The sequence below is a fragment of the Plutella xylostella genome, chromosome 23, assembly GCF_932276165.1.
Source record: "Plutella xylostella chromosome 23, ilPluXylo3.1, whole genome shotgun sequence".
NCBI classification, from domain to species: domain Eukaryota; kingdom Metazoa; phylum Arthropoda; class Insecta; order Lepidoptera; family Plutellidae; genus Plutella; species Plutella xylostella.
The window spans coordinates 524,000-543,920 of record NC_064003.1 but is presented as its reverse complement, the minus strand read 5'-3'; the positions used below and the strand labels follow the sequence as shown (position 1 = coordinate 543,920).

Below are 19,921 nucleotides of genomic sequence, written 5' to 3'. Positions count from 1 at the left end.
TTTTCAAAATTCAGTTTGGGGGCCGGTGTTTTATGGGTTGGCATATATATTATAGTTGGTTATTATTTTGTTTTTTTGAAATGTTATGTTTGAAATTTTCTGCACGTCGGTCCTAAGTTAAATAATGAAAGTGACATTCTATTATTTTAATAAGAAGCGCTACAATCTAAAGACGAATACCGCAAGACAGAGGTCAAGGTCGAACACCTTTGACTGCTGAATAAAGGCCTTAGTATCTTTCCACATAATATAAAGAAAACCTATTCTCGCACATAAGCAAACACTTATCGTTGTACAAACGATCGCAAGTGAACTCCCAATGTCAAGAGCGGCGGCACAAAGCTGCCGTATTGTACGGAAATACTTTTGTTATACTTTTTCTTCGGAGTTAAGATCAAGGCTGAAATGACAAGGTACACTACTCGAGTCGAGAGCTCGACTAAAAATAGTCTGAGACGTGAAACTTGAAAGGAACAATGGGTTCCGGGAAACTCCACACTTCGAGCCTAAACATACTGTGAGCTTTCCTAATGTTTACTGGGGAGAGGTCGATATGTTTACACTCATTGCTGTATGGTTGATGATTATGTTTTAAATGACATGCTCCTGAAAATTTTGACAACACAATCTACTGGTAAAACCAAACAGCTTTCCTCAGTAATAGTTCTTATTCTATGGCATATTTATGGTGAAAAATTATATTTTTACGTAGGTACTTATAATGGACCTAGGTATGTATAATTTTTGGAAGCATGTAACTTACTAACTATTTATAGCTAGTACTATCACTATCGATTATATTTTTTTTTGTAATCAGTAATAACTTATTAAAATAAAAAAACTCACGTTTAAATAACATATTTATATAATAAATAACTACCACCTCCAACATTTAACCTAACAGTTTAAGATAAAACAATATCTTCTAAGGGCGTGTTTTTTAGGAATGTAGCGATATTTTTGTAAATCTTTTTCGCTGAAACATTCATCATGGGTGTTCCGAATTCCTTCACAATTTGCTTCCAGTTTTGGTTCAAAAACGTCAGCATGGTCTCACCTGAAAAATAAATATAGATTAATAATTAGGTATCAAAATACAGCCATGTTAATATTAATGAAACCAACTTATTGTGATAGCACAAGTAGCTTGGTAATTTTTCCAGTATCAGCCACTGACTTTGAAAGATTTTTTTTTAAATATTTCTGATATTAGATGGATCGCGTCTGAATGTTGGGATTAGAAAATGATGGCCAAGTTTTTAATCCTCAATAAAATTTATCTGATCATGGAAAAATCTGCTATTCAAGTAATTTCAACAGATATTTCCATAGGACAAAAATGCAGTTACAATGCATGTTTTTAAAAGTGGGTATTTCTAAGTAATTGTAACTTGGTCTGCTGATGGTACGAGTATCTACACTAATGATATATAAGTGTTGCAAAGACTCATTAATGACTGTCGTTATCATTTATTCTAATAATAGAGTTTTGCATTTTATAACAAGTAATTATTCTATTAATAATGCATAAAACAAATGATTATTATTAGTCAATTTATCGCTGTTATTTTAACGATAAGTTTTTTAGATCTGCGGGTCACTCTATCTTACTATTTCTCGATGAACTAAACGTATCGATTACACAGCTTTCGTTCGTTAGCGTCAAAACTCGGGTTTATCACCGCTGTAGAAGGATTGGCCAGTCGGATTGGCGTCAATCGTTCTTCCCAGCTACGTAACCTTTTGGGACACCCTGTATAATAAACAGGTTATACGGCACTCGGCAAGGAGCATTTCGTTCACCCCATTGGTTAGTTCTATAGGTTTCCGAGCAACAACACACACACACACGCTCATAACATAGGTACCTATACGACCCTTCTTTTTCTGTAAGCAATTTTTATTTATAAAATGGCAATAGGCCCGCCCCCTATTACATTGGGACTAACATAACACTCTGGCGAAAAGTGGGTGCAGCAATGCACCTCTGCCTACCCCGCAAGGGAGTACATTAGTACAAGGCGTGAGTGCGTGTTTTTTTTTATTTATTTTTTTATTTTATATATTTTACACTGGTAATTAGTTAAATGTACTTACTGAGTTCCTTATTCCCGTTGAACAGATTGCTCAGATCGTAGTGTACGTTGTCGATGACATCGTATTCGTATCCGAACTTCTTGGCTACGATGATGTCTTTTCCCTCGTCGTTCTTGCCCATGTCAAAGTCAATGAACAGTTTCACTACCAGGTTGCCTGAAAAAAATATAATAAATATGTTAAGGTGAGTATATGATAGATATGTACTTATGTTAGTGTTTGGGTGAGGAAGAACTAGTACAGAGGTTGGGATGCTCCTAGGAAATGGCGTATATCTTACAGTATTTGATAATGTATAAACATTTTATAAATAGAAACGGAGTACATGCTAATTAAAGCTGAAGGCTTAGTTGTTTTGGAGCTATAAACTTATAAGGATTTTACCATTTCACCAGCAGTCACATCTAAAGGTTAGCTTACACCACCTAGACATTTATTGACGAAACGTTCTAAGGAATAACATCCTGCGTGTTATCAGCAGTATTTCGACAGCAGTATTTAACCATCTAAGGGTGGGTTGCATCAACATCCCGGTTATCGTAATAGTTAAGGTTAAACTTAGCAATGACAGAGTCGTTACAGTTAATATTTTACTGTAACGTGTTGCACCATCAAATCGTCGGTCATTGTTAATGTTATTAGGGTTGCTATTCGTTTGAGACATAATTATCCCCAAAATTATTGTGGGAAACGTTTTTATGTAAGGCAATACCAAATCTAGCTGTCGGACTGAAGCCGTCACAGAGTACATTGTAGCCGTCATTCTCTGTCAAAGCACTCAAAGTCAACATGTCATAGGACCTAAGTCTCTTGTTCCTCCAAATATTGACCAAAAGATTATCATCAATAAAACCCGCGACAAAGTAGACTCTAATAAGCCTTTATTAAGAGCGGTGGTAGCTCAGTCGGGTAAGCGCCCGCTTCTCACGCCAGAGATGCGGGTCCGATCCCGGCGCTGACATGTACCAATGAGTTCTTTTAACATAAGTACAATGTAATCAATGTATACCATCGCTCTTACGGTGAGGAAAACATCGTGAGGAAACCTGCATATCTAGATTTAGCACATCTAGATATGTGAACCCACCAACCCGCAGTGTACCAGCGTGGTGGAGAAATGGTCCAAGCTTTGGAAGGCAGTTTAGACCTTGGGGATATGCACAAAGGTTCCATTCGAGAGAGCCAGGTGCAGGTACTTACACCCCCAGAGAATAGAATAGAATAGAAGCCTTTATTATTAATTATCTTATTAATTAATTCTTAACAAGTTGAAATAAAAACTAACGATGTAATCTATTAAAATAATTATTTATTGACATCCTTCGATTATGCTCATCATTCCTGTTAACTGCATAGACAGGTTCCTCTTCATCAGATGATGAATCATCATAAAAAACCTGGCTGGTGGTACAGCACAGGGTCTCTATTTTGTTTACATAATATATTATGCAGCTATGCCGTAGCCACAATAATGGGCTGCACTCTTCTTAGTTCTGTCTTTATTTTCATTGATATATTTCTGTATTTGAGTGATTGCAAAATTTCTGAAAACAAGGTTATTCAATTAAAGAGTTACGTAGGTTACTTTGATATTAGATTGCTGCGCTGAACCGGCAACCGGCAGGTAGCCGGTAGTGGCTGGATAAGGAAGGCCGAGGGCACAGTGTTGTTTCCCTCCTTGGAAGAGTCCATGGCTAGAAGTGGACGCTTATTTGGTGGTGAAGATGATCATTACACCTACAACATAATAATAGGTGCACTTACTTCGTCGTTGGAGGCAGTAAGAAAGGTTCTAGTTTCAAAGCCAACACACGAGCCACATTTTTGAGACCTGGAACCTGCGAATCTATCAGTTCTCTGAAAGTACACCTTTCTCTTCATATTTCGTAAGTTCCGTACTTACTCCACCTCAATCTCAATTTCTGTGGAACTTGTTTCAAGCACTATTTCACGTAAAAGCGACATGATAAGAATGATTGAATATTAATATTTGTACGTAATACTGTTACTTTGAGGTTATACAACGGGTTTGACAGCTACCTGACTTTAACTTTAACAGTAACCGGCCAACATGGGGTGGTTATGGTTATCGTTAAAGTTATGACGTCATTTTAACCATAGTTGAATGGTGCAACCAATTTTTCGCTTAGCCGATGCTTTGACAGACGATGTGACGTTTGTAATAGTTAAAGTTAAATGGTGCAACGCACCCTAATAATAACTCATTTTATTTTCTGTACCTACCTACGTAATTTATGTTTTTTAAGGGTCACTTTACTGTGGACAATCAATTTCAAACTCTACGTACGTAGTTTAAGCTTCATATTCCCGTCGCCGGTGATGGGCAGGATGAGGATGCGGCCGCTGGCGGTGTAGTGGCCGCGGATGGTGCAGTTGTTGTGGAAGTCGATGTGCAGACGCTTCTTCGCCATGTCCCATCTGGAGTTAAGTATTTTACATATTAGGTATATTAAGGGCCTGTTTCATAATGTCTGGATGATGGCAGTGTAATGAAGAAAGTTTTTTCAAACCGGTCCAGTAGTTTCGAAGCTTTTTCAATATAATCACACAGATACAACAAAAAGCGCGTAACGATTCGCTTTCTAGCACGTAAGAAAAAATATATAGTGAAAACTGTACTATCCTTTTGTGTACGATAGTCGTGCTTATGTAATAAAAAACCAAGAGTACACCCTATCACATCAGCAACCATCATCATGAGCTAACAATTAACCACAAATAAATGGCGCCAACAACATTGTGTTGTTTCTGTGTGTGTTCGAAATAAATGTATTTTCTTCCTTTCTTTATTTTGAAACTCACCGCGCCCCATCAATGATGCTGCTCTTCAGCCCCTTCAGCTTTCCCTCCTGCAGGGTAAATTTCAGGCCAGACAGGTCGAACTTGATGTCCTCCATGTCCATGACATCCAGGACCTCCACCCCGAGCTCCGGGATGCCGCTCACGAAGGTCGGCAGGTACTGCTGGAACGCTGTCTTCATGCACTCCGAGTCGGAGAGCTTGCATTTCTGCGCTGGTGGGGCTGTGGAAGATTGTGATAGTGTCTTTTGATGATATAGAAGTGTTATGGATAAGTCATGTGAGGTTACCACTACCGAACATTAGCAATTAACAATCATATCGCTTGCTTATAAAATCTGACTGTATTTTGTGTGTATCTGACAGATGTATAGGCGAGCGACGCTGCTTATGGTATATGGTAGGTATATGGTATGGATTGGTAATAGTACGGAAACAGGTGTGAACCTATGAACTGATAACGAGGATTTATCGATTTTGTTCATTTTAAATTCAAATGCCTAAGAAGATGACGATTCATACTCTTGGATCATGGAGAATGGACAAGAATACTCCGTAGGTCAGGATAATAACTACGTTAAACTGGTAAACTAACGATGATTTAGTTACTACGTAAAACAGCTTAAGAGCGTTTTTTTTAAAACGTGTTTACAATTCAAGATATTTAACTAATAGCACATTTACAGGATTCCCATGTCAAGTGTCCCACCATATAAGTTGACTCTGATTGGCGCATATGAATACAGCAGTACAGCATAATTGTTACACTTATCTGATTAGTATCAAGATCTTCTAACAAGGTAAGTAAGTTAACTATGTGGTTAGTTGTGCATGTGACAAAAGGTCCCAGGTAAAGACACATAATTATTTATGATTGTATTTAATTTGTTATTTATGTCATTTTTTAATGGAACCGACGTAAAGATTATTAAAATTATCTGTAAGTTGTTATCTGTTGAACTACCTATAACCTTAAGATTGGACTAGTTCTCGATAGGATATCAGATCTATAGAATAATAGAGATGTTAGATTGGTAAGAAGTGTCATGATTCACGATTATGGAATTGTATTTTGTAATAATTGCACTATTTTTGACAATATAACTAAGCTATTTATTATTATATTTATTATGATCATAATATATAATAGCGTGTAAATGACTTCACAGTAACTTGTGTCAATGTAAACAATCCATAGAAACAATTATTCATAAATTATATTATAAAATAAGCATTTGAGATTCAGAAATTGTATGATAATTAGTGTTTTATTGTATAATTAATTGTTAAAGATTAATTGTTTCCGTTTATCGTATAATTAGTTAATTTCTTATTTGATTTGGAAAGGCGGGAAAGGAAGTTGCTTGGACAGTGGCGCCCTCTGAAAAAAAGTCACAGTTAAGCTGGTGAGGCGCCACGTGCAGGCAATCTTTCCCGGGTTTTCAAGCCGAAAGGTGCTAAAACTGTAAAGCGTGGTGAAAAGAGTGAAATATAGAAGTCTAAAGATTGTTGGTGTATTATTTATCAAATCTCAGAAGTGACACGAACAGTACAAACGCCTACACGAAGGAGTTTAAAGGATTGGAATTACTTACAAGTAAGTGGACTTATTTTAAAAACGTTACGAAGATGAATTTAAATCTGATATGGTGCAGTGATATTTAATATTTGCAGTCATGTAGGTGACGAAATAGAATAATAAAATTATTGTTTCATACCACCGTAATCACATGGTGGGTCAGAAAGTTGGGATCATGTAGGTGATCCCATTTAAATAAAAATACTTTTCATAAATTGGTAGGTCATGCTATCATGTAGGGGGATTGCAAGCGCATTGATGAATATTAGAAGAACACACGAATAAGTTGGTACCTAATCATGATAAATTTAACCTTAAAGTGGATTTCAAATTAATAAATTTATTTTGTTTCTATTTACTAATTATGATGCAGTACGTATGTACTGCTACCTTGTTTTTCTTTGGCTTTTCTAACTGCTAAGGTATTGTGCTGGTGCTTAAGTGCATTTAACTGTTAGGTACAAGTTTAACTATTCTTGCAAGTAATCATGTCTAGGTGATAATGCCATTGAGTTACTAATCTAAAAGCGAGGTAAATAAATGTGTGCATTTGGTACATGACTAGGTGTAATAATGTAGCAGGTTGTATTCAAAGGACAGTTTATTGGATTATTTTTATAATCATGTAAGTGCAAATGCAATTGAGTTATTATTTGAAGTGAGGTTTTATTATCCGTGTTTTTGACAATGGTGTAAGTGAGAAGTAATAGATTTTTGCAATTGAATGTTTTTGCAATCATGTAGGTGATATGCAATAGATTTTAAGATGTTGAGTGTTTTTGCTATCATGTAGGCGATATGCAATAGATTTTAATTTGAGTGTTTTTGCAATCATGTAGGTGATATGCAATAGATTTTAAGATGTTGAGTGTTTTTGCTATCATGTAGGCGATATGCAATAGATTTTAATTTGAGTGTTTTTGCAATCATGTAGGTGATGTGCAATAGATTTTAACATTGTGAGTGTCTTTGCTATCATGTAGGTGATGTGCAATAGATTTAAACATTGTGATGTGAGTTTCTTTGCTATCATGTAGGTGATATGCAATAGGTTTAAATTTGAGTGTTTTTGCAATCATGTAGGTGATGTGCAATAGATTTTAACATTGTGAGTGTCTTTGCTATCATGAAGGTGATGTGCAATAGATTTTAACATGTTGAGTGTTTTTGCAATCATGTAGGTGATATGCTCTATGACTGTGTACTTAATAATGAAGTTTCATCATTTTATCTGCAGTCACGTAGGTAACAGCATAATATATTATCATTTTGCTGAGGATTTATATGAAATTATAGTAGAATTGTGATTGATTGAAGCAAGCTCTATGTGTTACCGGTACATAATGTCATGGTGTGGCGGATTTACCGTAAGTTTAGCTTTTGTATTAATAAGCTGACCAATTTAACAGTGATTATGTTAAGAGTGTGTACTTTTATTATTATTAGTAAATAAATTATGCCTTCAAGTAATAAGTTCAATTATTGTTAGTAAGCACCTTACCAAGTATCTGTAAATAAAAAAATAAAAATAAAAATAAATAAAAAAAAACTGATATGACGAGTTATTAAAATATATATTCAGGAGCGGGTTTTTATTCACAAACTATGAGTTGCCTAGAATATGACCAATTATTGGTATAGGTATGCTGTGTAATTAAAGTTGATGTAGGTCTAAAGGTTATTTTTATTTTTGAAGTTCTTGTCTGGGTCAAATAATCTTGGCCTTATTGTGTGATCATGTAGGTGCATCACAAGAAGTAACAAAGAGAGAATAGATAAATATTTTTAGAGCAAGATAATCGTTATTAAAGGAGGGATAACTATGTTTAGTATTGGGTAGTATCTTGAAGACCTGAAGTCACTGTAGGTTGAGACTAATTATAAGTATCAACAGTTAAAGTAATTTTATGAGCAGAGAAGATAAAAACATCATTATAAATGGTTAAAGTAAGTGGTCTTTTCAGGATGGGTCCTGAAGAGGAAACGGGATCTCCTCCCAGAGTTAGAAAAAGACGTAGGTGCATGGTGATATCCTCAGATTCTGAAGAAGAAGAAGTGCCATTAAAGACTCAGAAGCCCGCATTGGATGGTTTATCTAAAGAAGATCTGCTAGCAATCATCGCTTCATTACGGAGTGAAACTGGCAAATCGAATCCAAATGTTATACCTAACCATCATAACAATGTTATACCGGAATTTGACCCTAACAATAAGTCTCAAAACGTAGATAGATGGCTAGGCAAAGTAAATGAATGTAGATCTATTTACAACTGGGATGAGAAACAGACAATCCATTTTTCGCTACAAAAGCTGACAGGATTAGCGAAAAAGTGGTACGAATCACTGTCTTCTCTCAGTTTTACATGGGATCAATGGCAGATGAAGTTGCGTAAGGCTTTTCCCAGTGATGAAAATTATGGGAAAATGCTCGAAGAAATGCTTGCAAGAACGTCTCGTTCTGATGAGAGCTTGCGAGAATATTTCTATGAAAAATTAACGTTGCTTAGTCGCTGCGAAATTATAGGACGCAAGGCGGTTGATTGTATAGTGTACGGTATCTCGGATATGTCTGTGAGAAATGGTGCCCAGGGTCTGCGATGCAAGGAGCCAGAAGAATTGTTATCATTCTTGGCATCTCAACAGGTTAAGACTAATGTGCCACATTCGACAAGCACCATAAAGAAGCGGGATCCGCGCAGTACGAATCCCGGGCCCTATTATAGGAGCAATAATATGAATGGCCCAACCATGCTTTGCTTTAACTGTAAAGAAAGAGGCCATTCGTTTACCACGTGCCCGAAACCCATAGTAAAATGTCAGAAATGTGGTCGAGTAGGGCATGACTATGAGAACTGTTTCAGGAAACCTCTGTTGTCGCATAATACAGTTGAGAAAAAGACACTGAAGATAGCAGTAGATACACAAGATAAATTACCTATTAATGAAGTCGGTTCAAAACCTGGGCCCCTTTCAGCCCAACCTTTGCTTGGAGTAGATTTACCTACAAGCACTCCTCAAAGTAATAAAAAGTTTTTCAAGGCAATTACCGTAAATGGTGTTGGTTTGAGGGCTTATATCGACTTCGGGAGTGATTCTAGTATTATTCGAGTCTCGGATGCAAAGATACTTGGCTTGACTGAACGTGTTGAGCAGTTACCTATCATAAAAGGTTTTGGAAATTCGATTATACATCCAATTTCTAAAGTAACGGCACAGTGTAAAATCGATGAAGTTGAAGCTGAAATAGAATTCCTGGTCGTTGATGATCAATACCTACAGATGCCCATTCTGATTGGGCAAAACTTTACAGAGATGCCTTCGGTTACAGCGTTAAAGAATAGCAATGAGCTATTCTTCTATTTCAGCCCTCAAAGCACAATGGATGCTACTTCAGAGGATGATAAAATAATCAAACTATATGTTTGCAATGAAACCAAAGTAGACAAAGGGGGTATAGTAGAAGTTTACGCGAAAGAAAACATAACTGGTGATGTTTATGCTGACGGTAATACTAATTTGTATCCGAATCAGGAATATCATTTCCATAGAGGTTGTTACAAATTAGTAAATGGTAGAGGTTTTATATTTGTATCGGTACTCGGTTGCCATACTGTTTCATTTAAGCCAGACTTATTGCTAGCAAGAGTAAGTCGTACTGTTGAAGCAGACATAATTGAAGTCAATAATATTCAATCAGACGGTTCTCGAGAGCAGCTTCCTTTGGATCAATCAGACATAAAGACTGGTAATGGGTTAAACCCTGCAGAGAAAGATAGACTTTATAGTCTATTACAAAAGTATCGCTCGTGTTTTGCGACCAACTTAAGTGAATTGGGTTGCACAACTCAAGCTGAGATGCGTATCGAATTAAATGACAACAGACCAGTTATTTATCGGCCGTATCGGATGTCTATACACGAACGTGAAAAAGTTCGAAACATTGTAGAAGAGCTGGTACAAAATGATATTGTGCAAGAATCTGAGTCAAATTATGCTAGTCCGGTGATTCTTGTGAAAAAGAAAACAGGAGAAGCTCGGCTATGTATCGACTTTCGAGCTCTTAATGGCAAAACAGTAAAGGACAAATATCCATTACCCTTGATTGAAGATCAAATTGCTAATTTAAGCGGTAACATGTTCTTCACTACATTAGATTTGGCCTCGGGGTATTATCAGATTCCGATGGCTCCAGAAAGTCGCCATTTGACAGCATTTGTTACCCCAGATGGCCTTTATGAATTTAAACGGATGCCGTTTGGCTTAGCCAATGCCCCAGCACTGTTCCAAAAATGATTAATAAAATTCTTGGTTCAAAAAGGTTCACCTCTGCTTTGGCCTATATGGATGACCTTCTTGTTCCTTCGGTATCCATTGAAGAAGGGTTTCAAAGGTTGGAAGAGGTTTTGCAACTGCTAAAAAGCGCAGGACTGACATTGAAATTGTCTAAGTGTAGTTTCTTTGACACCCAAATTGAATATTTGGGTTATGAAATCTCGGCCCATGGTGTGAAACCGGGAGAGAAAAAAATAGAGGCAGTAAAAAAATTCCCTGTACCCAGAAATGTCCACGAGCTTAGACAATTTTTGGGCCTTGCAAGCTATTTTCGGAAGTTCGTAAAAGGGTTTGGTGAAATAGCGAGGCCTTTGACGTGCTTGCTTAAACAAGATGTTTCTTGGAAATGGACACAGTCTGAGCAAAATGCTTTCCAAACTCTCAAGCTAAGTCTTTCAGATCGGCCCGTGTTGGCTCTTTATAATCCAAAATTAGATACAGAACTTCATACGGATGCGAGTTCCTTGGGTTTGGGTGGCATTTTAATGCAATGGCAAGACAACCCACGAGTGTTGAAACCAGTCGCCTACTTTAGTCGACAAACAACCACTGAGGAACGTCATTTTCATTCATACGAATTAGAGACGCTTGCGGTGGTCTGTTCACTAAGGAAATTTCGGCCGTATCTATTAGGAGCCAAATTTGTAGTGTACACAGACTGCAATGCTATAAGACATACGCTAACTAAAAGAGATTTAATTCCTCGAATAGCAAGATGGTGGTTACAGATTAGCGAGTACGACTTTGATATCGTTTACCGCCCTGGATCGCGTATGAACCATGTTGATGCGCTGAGTAGGAATCCTGCCACGCAACCCATTAGTTCTAACTCTAATGCTGATGTCAGTGAATTTCCCTGTGTATTAAAAATAACTACAGAAAATTGGTTACACACACTACAATTAGCTGATCCCGAAGTTCTAAGAATCTCTAAGATTCTTAAACCTGAGACTGACGAAGAATCTAAAGAGATAAAAAAGAATTATGTCATTAAAGATCACCTTGTGTATCGAAAAGTTAATGATCAATTGCGTTTAGTGGTGCCTCGTAATTCCAGATGGCAAATTTGCAAGATCAACCACGACGATATTGGTCACTTTGGCTTTTCTAAAACACTTGAACGAATACAAAGCCAATATTGGTTTCCAAAGTTACGGAACTTTGTTAAAAAGTATGTAAAAGCATGCATTGAATGTGCTTACAATAAAGATTCTGAAGCTAAAACTCGGCGTGGTCACTTACACCCAATTGAGAAGAAGGACATTCCGTTCCACACGATCCATTTAGATCATGTTGGCCCATTTGTTAAAAGCAAAAAAGGGAATAATTACATCTTGACTATCGTTGATGGTTTCACTAAGTACCTTTTTGCAAGACCTGTCAAGGATGCAAAAAGTAAGACCGTCATTAAGGTACTAGAGGGCTTATTTACAGATTTCGGTACCCCTATAAGAATCATATCGGACCGTGGAACGGCATTCACTTCGTCACAATTTAAGAGCTTTTGCGCAAGCAATGGCATTCGACACATTCTTAATGCAGTAGCGTGCCCACGGGCTAATGGACAGGCCGAGAGGTTTAATCAAACAATCCTTACCGCTCTGTCTACTCAGAATTTTAACAATGATGAGCGTGATTGGGATGTCCAGGTAGGAAAAGTACAGTGGGGTATCAACAACACTGTAAATGCGTCGACTAAGAAAGCTCCTACGGAGCTGTTATTTGGTACAAAATTAAGCAATGCATCTGAAAATAAATTGAACAGTGTTGTTATAGATTCTTCTGACATTGTAGCGATAGATAATCGGGATGAATTGAGACGTGAGGCTAGTGACAATATTAAAATATCTCAAACAAAACAAAAACAGTATTTCGATAGTAATAGAAAACCGGCTAAAGAGTACAAGGAAGGAGAATTAATAAAAATTACTAAAGTAAGCTTTGCTAACGACGGAAAAAGTAAAAAAACTACTTCCCAAAATTTATAGGTCCTTTTAAAGTTGTCAAAAGCTTAGGAAATGACAGATATCAGATTGCCAATGTGCCGGGTTTTAGCAAAAAGCGATCTTATGATACTGTTGTATCCGCTGATCGAATGCGACCATGGATTAATGTTGATTCTCTCGAAATAGTAGGTGATGATTCTGTTACAGATAATAGTGATTCTAATTGAATATGATATATGAATAGTTCATACGTGTTTAAGTGGTATTTCTAATAATTATTGTACTGAAATGGAAATATGTTTTAATAAATAATTGTTAATAATTGATGTTAAAATAATGTATTAATGCGAGTGTCATGATGTTATTACCTGTTTAAATCTATCATAGTTATTCATAGTACCTATATGCAAACATTTATAATTAGTAACTTCAATTCTGTTTGATTGTTATGTAAGAATTGCGATTTCTGTTTAGGTCGTGCTCCGGAGAGAGCACTCATTCGGATGGCCGAGTGTCATGATTCACGATTATGGAATTGTATTTTGTAATAATTGCACTATTTTTGACAATATAACTAAGCTATTTATTATTATATTTATTATGATCATAATATATAATAGCGTGTAAATGACTTCACAGTAACTTGTGTCAATGTAAACAATCCATAGAAACAATTATTCATAAATTATATTATAAAATAAGCATTTGAGATTCAGAAATTGTATGATAATTAGTGTTTTATTGTATAATTAATTGTTAAAGATTAATTGTTTCCGTTTATCGTATAATTAGTTAATTTCTTATTTGATTTGGAAAGGCGGGAAAGGAAGTTGCTTGGACAGTGGCGCCCTCTGAAAAAAAGTCACAGTTAAGCTGGTGAGGCGCCACGTGCAGGCAATCTTTCCCGGGTTTTCAAGCCGAAAGGTGCTAAAACTGTAAAGCGTGGTGAAAAGAGTGAAATATAGAAGTCTAAAGATTGTTGGTGTATTATTTATCAAAGAAGTAAGCATCTGAAAATTATTGTGTTATACGATACGAATGTATTAATATCAGATAATGTTTTAAATTTATCCTTCTGTTTTTCAGGCCCTTCCTTTGATTCAATTAATAGGATACAATTAACATAATTACTGCGTCCTTAGTAGCTACAAGACATAATGTAAATGCTCTAAATAGTGTATTAAATACAAGGAAAACCGGACAAAGAACAGGCTCTCAAGATGATCAGGTATCAATAGCTGGAGTCAGCAGGACATAGGATAATCAATACATATAGCGATTATTCGAAGTATTTTCCAGAGGGCCAAATACATAAAATACCAAAAGAAAAGTTCCAGCAAGTGAGGCAATTCTCAACCACTGAACAATAAAATAAAAAAATATGGATTTATTCATTTTCTGTAAGGGTATCGATAAATGTTCCAAATCCATTTACATTTAAAATTCATTAAGACTTTACATTTATTTAACATGGATACTACAAATTACCAAAACTAGAATGAAATTAGTCAACCACAAAACGAATGGATGGATGGGTCCAATGCTGGATCAACTAGTTGTTGCTGACTGTACATAAACAATGACAAACTCGTGTAACGTGTAGCTAATGAGACTAATAAGCCATCAGCAATTGAAACTGATAATTACAAGCATGTAGAAAAAGTGCAACAAACCATTGTCTAAGTGACAAGTCTAAATGCTTTACATTGAAACAGACAGTTTGGTAAAAAACCATTATTATTTTAATAGCATGGTAAAGTTGGTAAAGATACTCGTGTTGTATTCTAATGTTAGTTATAGTTCTTTAGCGATCACCCACTGTATGGACATAGGCTCAAAAAGCACTACGAAACTTAGTCCTCAGCATTATAATACTCTACAGCTTCCAATTGAACCAAGGATCGTTATTGTAACGGCTGCCCAAGGGTTATCGAAGCTTCTGCAGATATTTTGAAGGGAGAGCTGTCACTTCTGCTTGCATAAGTAGGCTAATAAAATTTGTTCTGATGCATGTCAAGCTTATAGCTTAATTCTGAAACTGCTGAGTGTCTCTACATTGATTGACCATTCCTATCGTCAGTATATAGCAATGATTGTGCACCTATACCTTTGTGTGTGATGGAGATTTAAAAAGGTTAGTAAAGTTGATTTTACACTCAGAAACAGTTCCAATTACAAAATTCCGACTCGAAATGGCATCATTTTTTTAAAATATTTATTAGGAAATTTGAACAAACGTGTTTTTGTTTTTAGTTGGTAATATTCTCGTGAGCTTTGAAATGCACTTCAATATTGCAGACGGCGTCATTAAGCTAGCCTTTTTGCTTAAAAGTAAGTGCTTTTCTCACTGGAACCTTTTCACTGCCCGTGAGTGTAATAAAAAGCTAAATGATAAGAAAAAAAGTGGCAGATTCGTATAAGTGAAATAAGTAGGCATTATTAAAAACATAAATATGTAGAGTTTAATATTCGGCCCGTGGGACACCATTGCATGGGGATAGAAAGAAGAAGTCGGATATGGGCAACAACTAAGTAGAAAATTTACGTATGTAGGTACGAACATTGACTCTTTCAATATACCTGATTATTGAATGTATGTTTTATAGTCATTATTGTTTATGGATAAATACTTAAACATCCATCTCGGTTCTGTGCAATCTCCGACCAACCCAAGATTTACTCAAAATAAACAAAAATTGCGGAAAAAAACTCACGTGCACAACTGGCCAGTCCCACGACGCACAAGAAAACTATATTTTTATAAAAGCCCATGTCAATGACCTACCACAACTACCTACTCTACAACACAAGATCAACTGGACTGCCGTCCTGCACTTCCATTATTATATACCCGGTAGTAAAACCGACTTCTCTGTTACAAATTAAAAAAATACGCACCAATTTATGACAATTATAAACGTATTACAGTAAATGAATGACACGGCCCGCGAAATGAGGACCATGTTGCGATAATAATATAATGGAGAGTCTATTTTTCTAATGTGTATAATTAGTGCAATTTAAGTATGACTTACAATAACATTATGTTGGACCAAAGGAGCCTCCTCGAGTGACGTTATCATTTGTTCCTCTTATTATCAGACATATCTGGACCTATTCTATTCAGAGAGGGGGGCGAAGTTCCTGTACGTGGCTCTCTCGAGTGGAACCTTTGTACATATCCCCTTAAATTCAGCTCAGCCAGCCCAGCTCCCGAGTAAACTGGAGCAGCAAGCCTGGGTGTTGCAGTTATCTGGCCCTATCGCGAACTTGTTTTGACAACGGTTTTTGGATTCGTAATGTATTTAAAATGACGCTAATAACTTCGTAAATGTAACATCGTTTTTACTTCAAAATAGGGGTATCATTCTAAGGGCTCTTGGCAGTCACCAACTGACGCAAATCTGACTAGCCAATAATTTACAACAGTGACAAACCCCGATCTACCTATGGCGTATTAAAATAGCTTCAGTTTTGTGGAATTCGATTTAAATACAAACATTTTACTAATTCTATAACACCGATTCTGTTAGTGAACCATCCCGTGGTCACAAATTTACCTAAATTGAATAGAGGGTGGTTCGCTTGCCAGTTCTCTGTAACTAACCCATCTATGATGTTGATTACAGACGTGTATGCACGCAAGCACGTATTTGGGAGCGTCAATGGTTTTGCAACAGAACAAAAGCGCTTGCAGTCAAGTGACTTAATTTGTTAATGATCTAAAAAACTAATTGGGAATCCATTTAATATTATAATCGATGTTTACAAATGTTTATTTACTGACTACGTGATCATTCGCACTAGTCATATGCTAACCTTTCTTCTTATATCGTGTTGCTAAGAAATACCTTTCCGAAATACCTCGTATAATCGAAACGTTGACCTGCCAAAACTTGCTTTGAATCATAGTCAGAGATGACTGGCAAGCAGTGATATAGTATCGTATCATATTGCAGTTTTGGAACGAGTTGAATGCATTTACTTGGGCAGGTACCTGCTATACATTTAGAACCTATATAGATGTGTAGATTTCCTCACGACGTGTTCTTAATCAAATCCTTGTTGTGTGTTGGCTACACGAATTAAGGAAATGAGTTTCAGCAGATGAAGAGAGAAAAGGTTTTATATCCGTCATGAAAATCACAATGAAGTCATGAAAATAAAGAGTGCGATTTTCCAAAGACTTTTTATCGTTCATAGTAATTTATAATTGAAAGTTAAAAATACTTATGTTATAATATTAGATTTGTGTTTAGTATTAGTTAGTTATAGTACCTAGTAGATTTGTGCTTAAATAAAGGTAACAATTGATTAAACACCGGGTTAATCAATTTGATAGGATTAATTACATTTTTTTTTTGTTTTACATACAGATTTACTTTAGATTGTTAAGAAGATAAGTACATAAATAACAAAAATATTGTACCATAACTTTTGATTCCATATCATAGCCGATAGCCAGTTCAAGTTATTGGCAAAGGTTAATGCGGTTTACGGTGAAGGTCTTCACTGTTACTTCCATTTCCTCCGACACTCACGTGGCTGACAAAGACGTTTTGTCTTCAACGATGACGCAAACGAAACTGCGCCACGGGAGTTGTAAAAAAGTTGTTCCGTACCGTAAAAGGTAACAGCATCATCACTAGCCTAAAATTGCATTTCTTTTCTCATCTTACCGCTGCTGCACCACTGCTGATTACCGTTCAACAATCTGTAAAAACTGACATTACTTGTATGGATCTGACAGATGTTAATAAGGCACGTGGACATAAGCCTATCCCGAGAAGCGTCACAATACTTTGTCCACGATATTTCATTGAAGACATTTCTTTATCCAGAAACTTCCCATTTCTATGATACCCTATATTTTCTGTCAGTCAGTCAATTTTTAGTTTTAGTACTGTTTTTAGTAATTCTTAGAACAGGTGTTGATTGTGCCATGTGCAATATTGTGCATCTGCTAATTGCAATAGAAAATAGTAAAAATTTAAAAACATTTGTCCAATTTCTTTGATGGTCATTTCACACTCTATATGGACAGAACTAACAATGTAAATGTCCAAATGCAGCATACACGTGTATCTAACAACTAAGGTTGTATGTACCGTATGTACTGTAATAAATAAGCAATTACTAGCAGATGTCAAGAAGTGGGTGATCGAACTTAAATTACGCTTTACAAGGAAATCACGTCCGATAACCACTATTTAAAATAATTGCTCAATATTGATATCTCCCGCGTCATAAAGGAGCTAAGATAATGATTATACATATAGTGTGAAAAAAAGGTCTTATCAAACCAAAAATGCATGTCTAAATTCCCTTGTACTTCGAATATCAATCGTATATTACCAGCAGTTTTAGGTCTTCATTGAACATTCTGAACAACTTTTGTACCACGACTCGGGAAATATAGGATTTTTTTGTGTAATGTTTAGAATATCCGAATATCCCGTTTTTAGAGATACGTAGCCGAAATGGCATAAACTAAAATCTGTATATAGGCAGGAAGGTACTTGCTTATACTAAGATAATTTCCACATTTTCCTATAGTTGTGGCTGATCATGTCATAGTCCATAATCCATGTCTAATGAGATATAAGCACCAATTACCATAATTTTCAGTAGATGATTATTATTATTTAGCTATTGACGTATTCTCCTTAGCAGACGCTATTTATGATACACTTGACATGACATAATTAATAACATAGGCACCTGGTATAGCGACTTTGTATGTGATACCAATCCGTCCCATTGGATTATGACTGAGAGTGATGGAACAAAGAATGCTCCTGTGCACTCTAATCTTCTCCTACCTAGATGGCTCAACTCAATGAGATTGGCCTCAAGTAGGTACAAAACAAAAGTTATTTCAATGATGAAGATCTTTGCCTAAAGCTCGTCCCATAAAATCGTATGTCTAATGTTACAATGTACAGTATCCATTGACATTGTTATTGGTGATCTGTTAAATCAATAAAGTTGTATTCTATTCTTTTCAAGAAATGCTTGTTTCTTCTATTTTTTACGGTCTGCATTTTAATATACTTAGGTACTAGGCATTATTATATTTATTTATAAATCTAATTCACATAATAACATAACTAACTAAAGTAGCAAACTTATAATAATTAGATAGTTATTATCCTAATACTACGTTTTTTGTGTTTGATTTAAATATTAATAGAAATGATAAAAAACACTTACAGTAGTACTAGTAACATTAGGGAAACAATTATATGTTTGACAATAATGTACGTCTTACTCATCAAAATTAATTCAGGTCTACCAATTTAGTAAAGAACTCTTATCTTGTAAAGTAGGCGTAGACGGACTATATTGTTGTACCTACCCAAGTTATTGAAGAATCCTGATTGCCTTCTGAACGTATCTGTTACAATTCCATGACAGATAATTTAATATCAATAATGCTTGTCTACAATTAATTCCCGATAATGGTAGGAAACGAACTAGTTATTATTAATCAATGTCCTCTTGCAAATTACTGAGGTACGTGCATGTGAAGTTATTTGTTTCAAGTGAATAACATCAGTAGACGATGATGAATAGATTTAAGAATATTATTATTGGTAATATTTTCCTGTATTCATTGCATGCGATAGGCGTATTGCTGGGTTATTGATAAACTCTAAAGTCTCATCATCATCATCATCATCAGCCCGTAGTTGTCCAGTACTGGACATAGGCCTCTTCCAAGCAGCGCCACAACACTGTGCCAAGCCTTGCTCTAAGGTCTTGCCTGCTGTCTAAGGTCGTCGGAGTCCCATGCTACGCTTTCCTGTTTGTGGTCTCCACTCGAGAACTCGTTTGCCCCAACGGTCTTCGGTTCTTCGTCATTCATATATCGGTAGACATGTTGTAGTCTTTGCGGTAGGCTGCAAAGTTTTTCAGGCCCTTTAGCACAGGGACACGAGTTCTCCATCGCCCTGGCTCTTGAGTCAGCGCGATGTGAGTGAGCGCGATGCAAAACTCTTGTCACGTCTTAAATGCGCCCTGCACAAGCCCTTAAGAACTATCATAAATTTAATTTGGACTTACCCTAGCTTTCAGTCTCTGTGTCCCATATTATGGTGGTGGTCTGCCTTCCTTATCTTCTGTCTCCACTTCACCCTGTCTCCAC

The 19,921-nt window shown here is 36.2% G+C and overlaps 1 protein-coding gene across 1 annotated transcript; it reads right to left on the bottom strand.

Annotated features, from left to right (window-relative positions):
* Positions 1–847: 847 nt before the first annotated feature.
* On the bottom strand, positions 848–15,633 carry LOC119692560 (circadian clock-controlled protein daywake-like). The gene is made up of 5 exons (XM_048629430.1): positions 15,489–15,633; positions 4,921–5,140; positions 4,406–4,536; positions 2,098–2,253; positions 848–1,057 (listed from the first exon to the last, which is right to left on the bottom strand). Exons 1-5 carry the CDS (start codon positions 15,544–15,546, stop codon positions 906–908), a joined length of 717 nt encoding a protein of 238 aa, XP_048485387.1. The 5' UTR covers positions 15,547–15,633; the 3' UTR covers positions 848–905.
* Positions 15,634–19,921: the final 4,288 nt, after the last annotated feature.

What these genes read in the sequence shown, in the direction of transcription:
- LOC119692560 (XM_048629430.1), bottom strand. Translation starts at nt 15,546, where the DNA reads ATGGGCTTTTATAAAAATATAGTTTTCTTGTGCGTCGTGGGACTGGCC. An exon ending in GGGACTGGCCAGTTGTGCAC is followed by an intron (nt 5,141 to 15,488) that starts GTGAGTTTTTTT and finishes AATCTTCCACAG; the next exon opens with CCCCACCAGCGCAGAAATGC. An exon ending in GAATATGAAGCTTAAACTAC is followed by an intron (nt 2,254 to 4,405) that starts GTACGTAGAGTT and finishes TATTTTTTTCAG; the next exon opens with GCAACCTGGTAGTGAAACTG.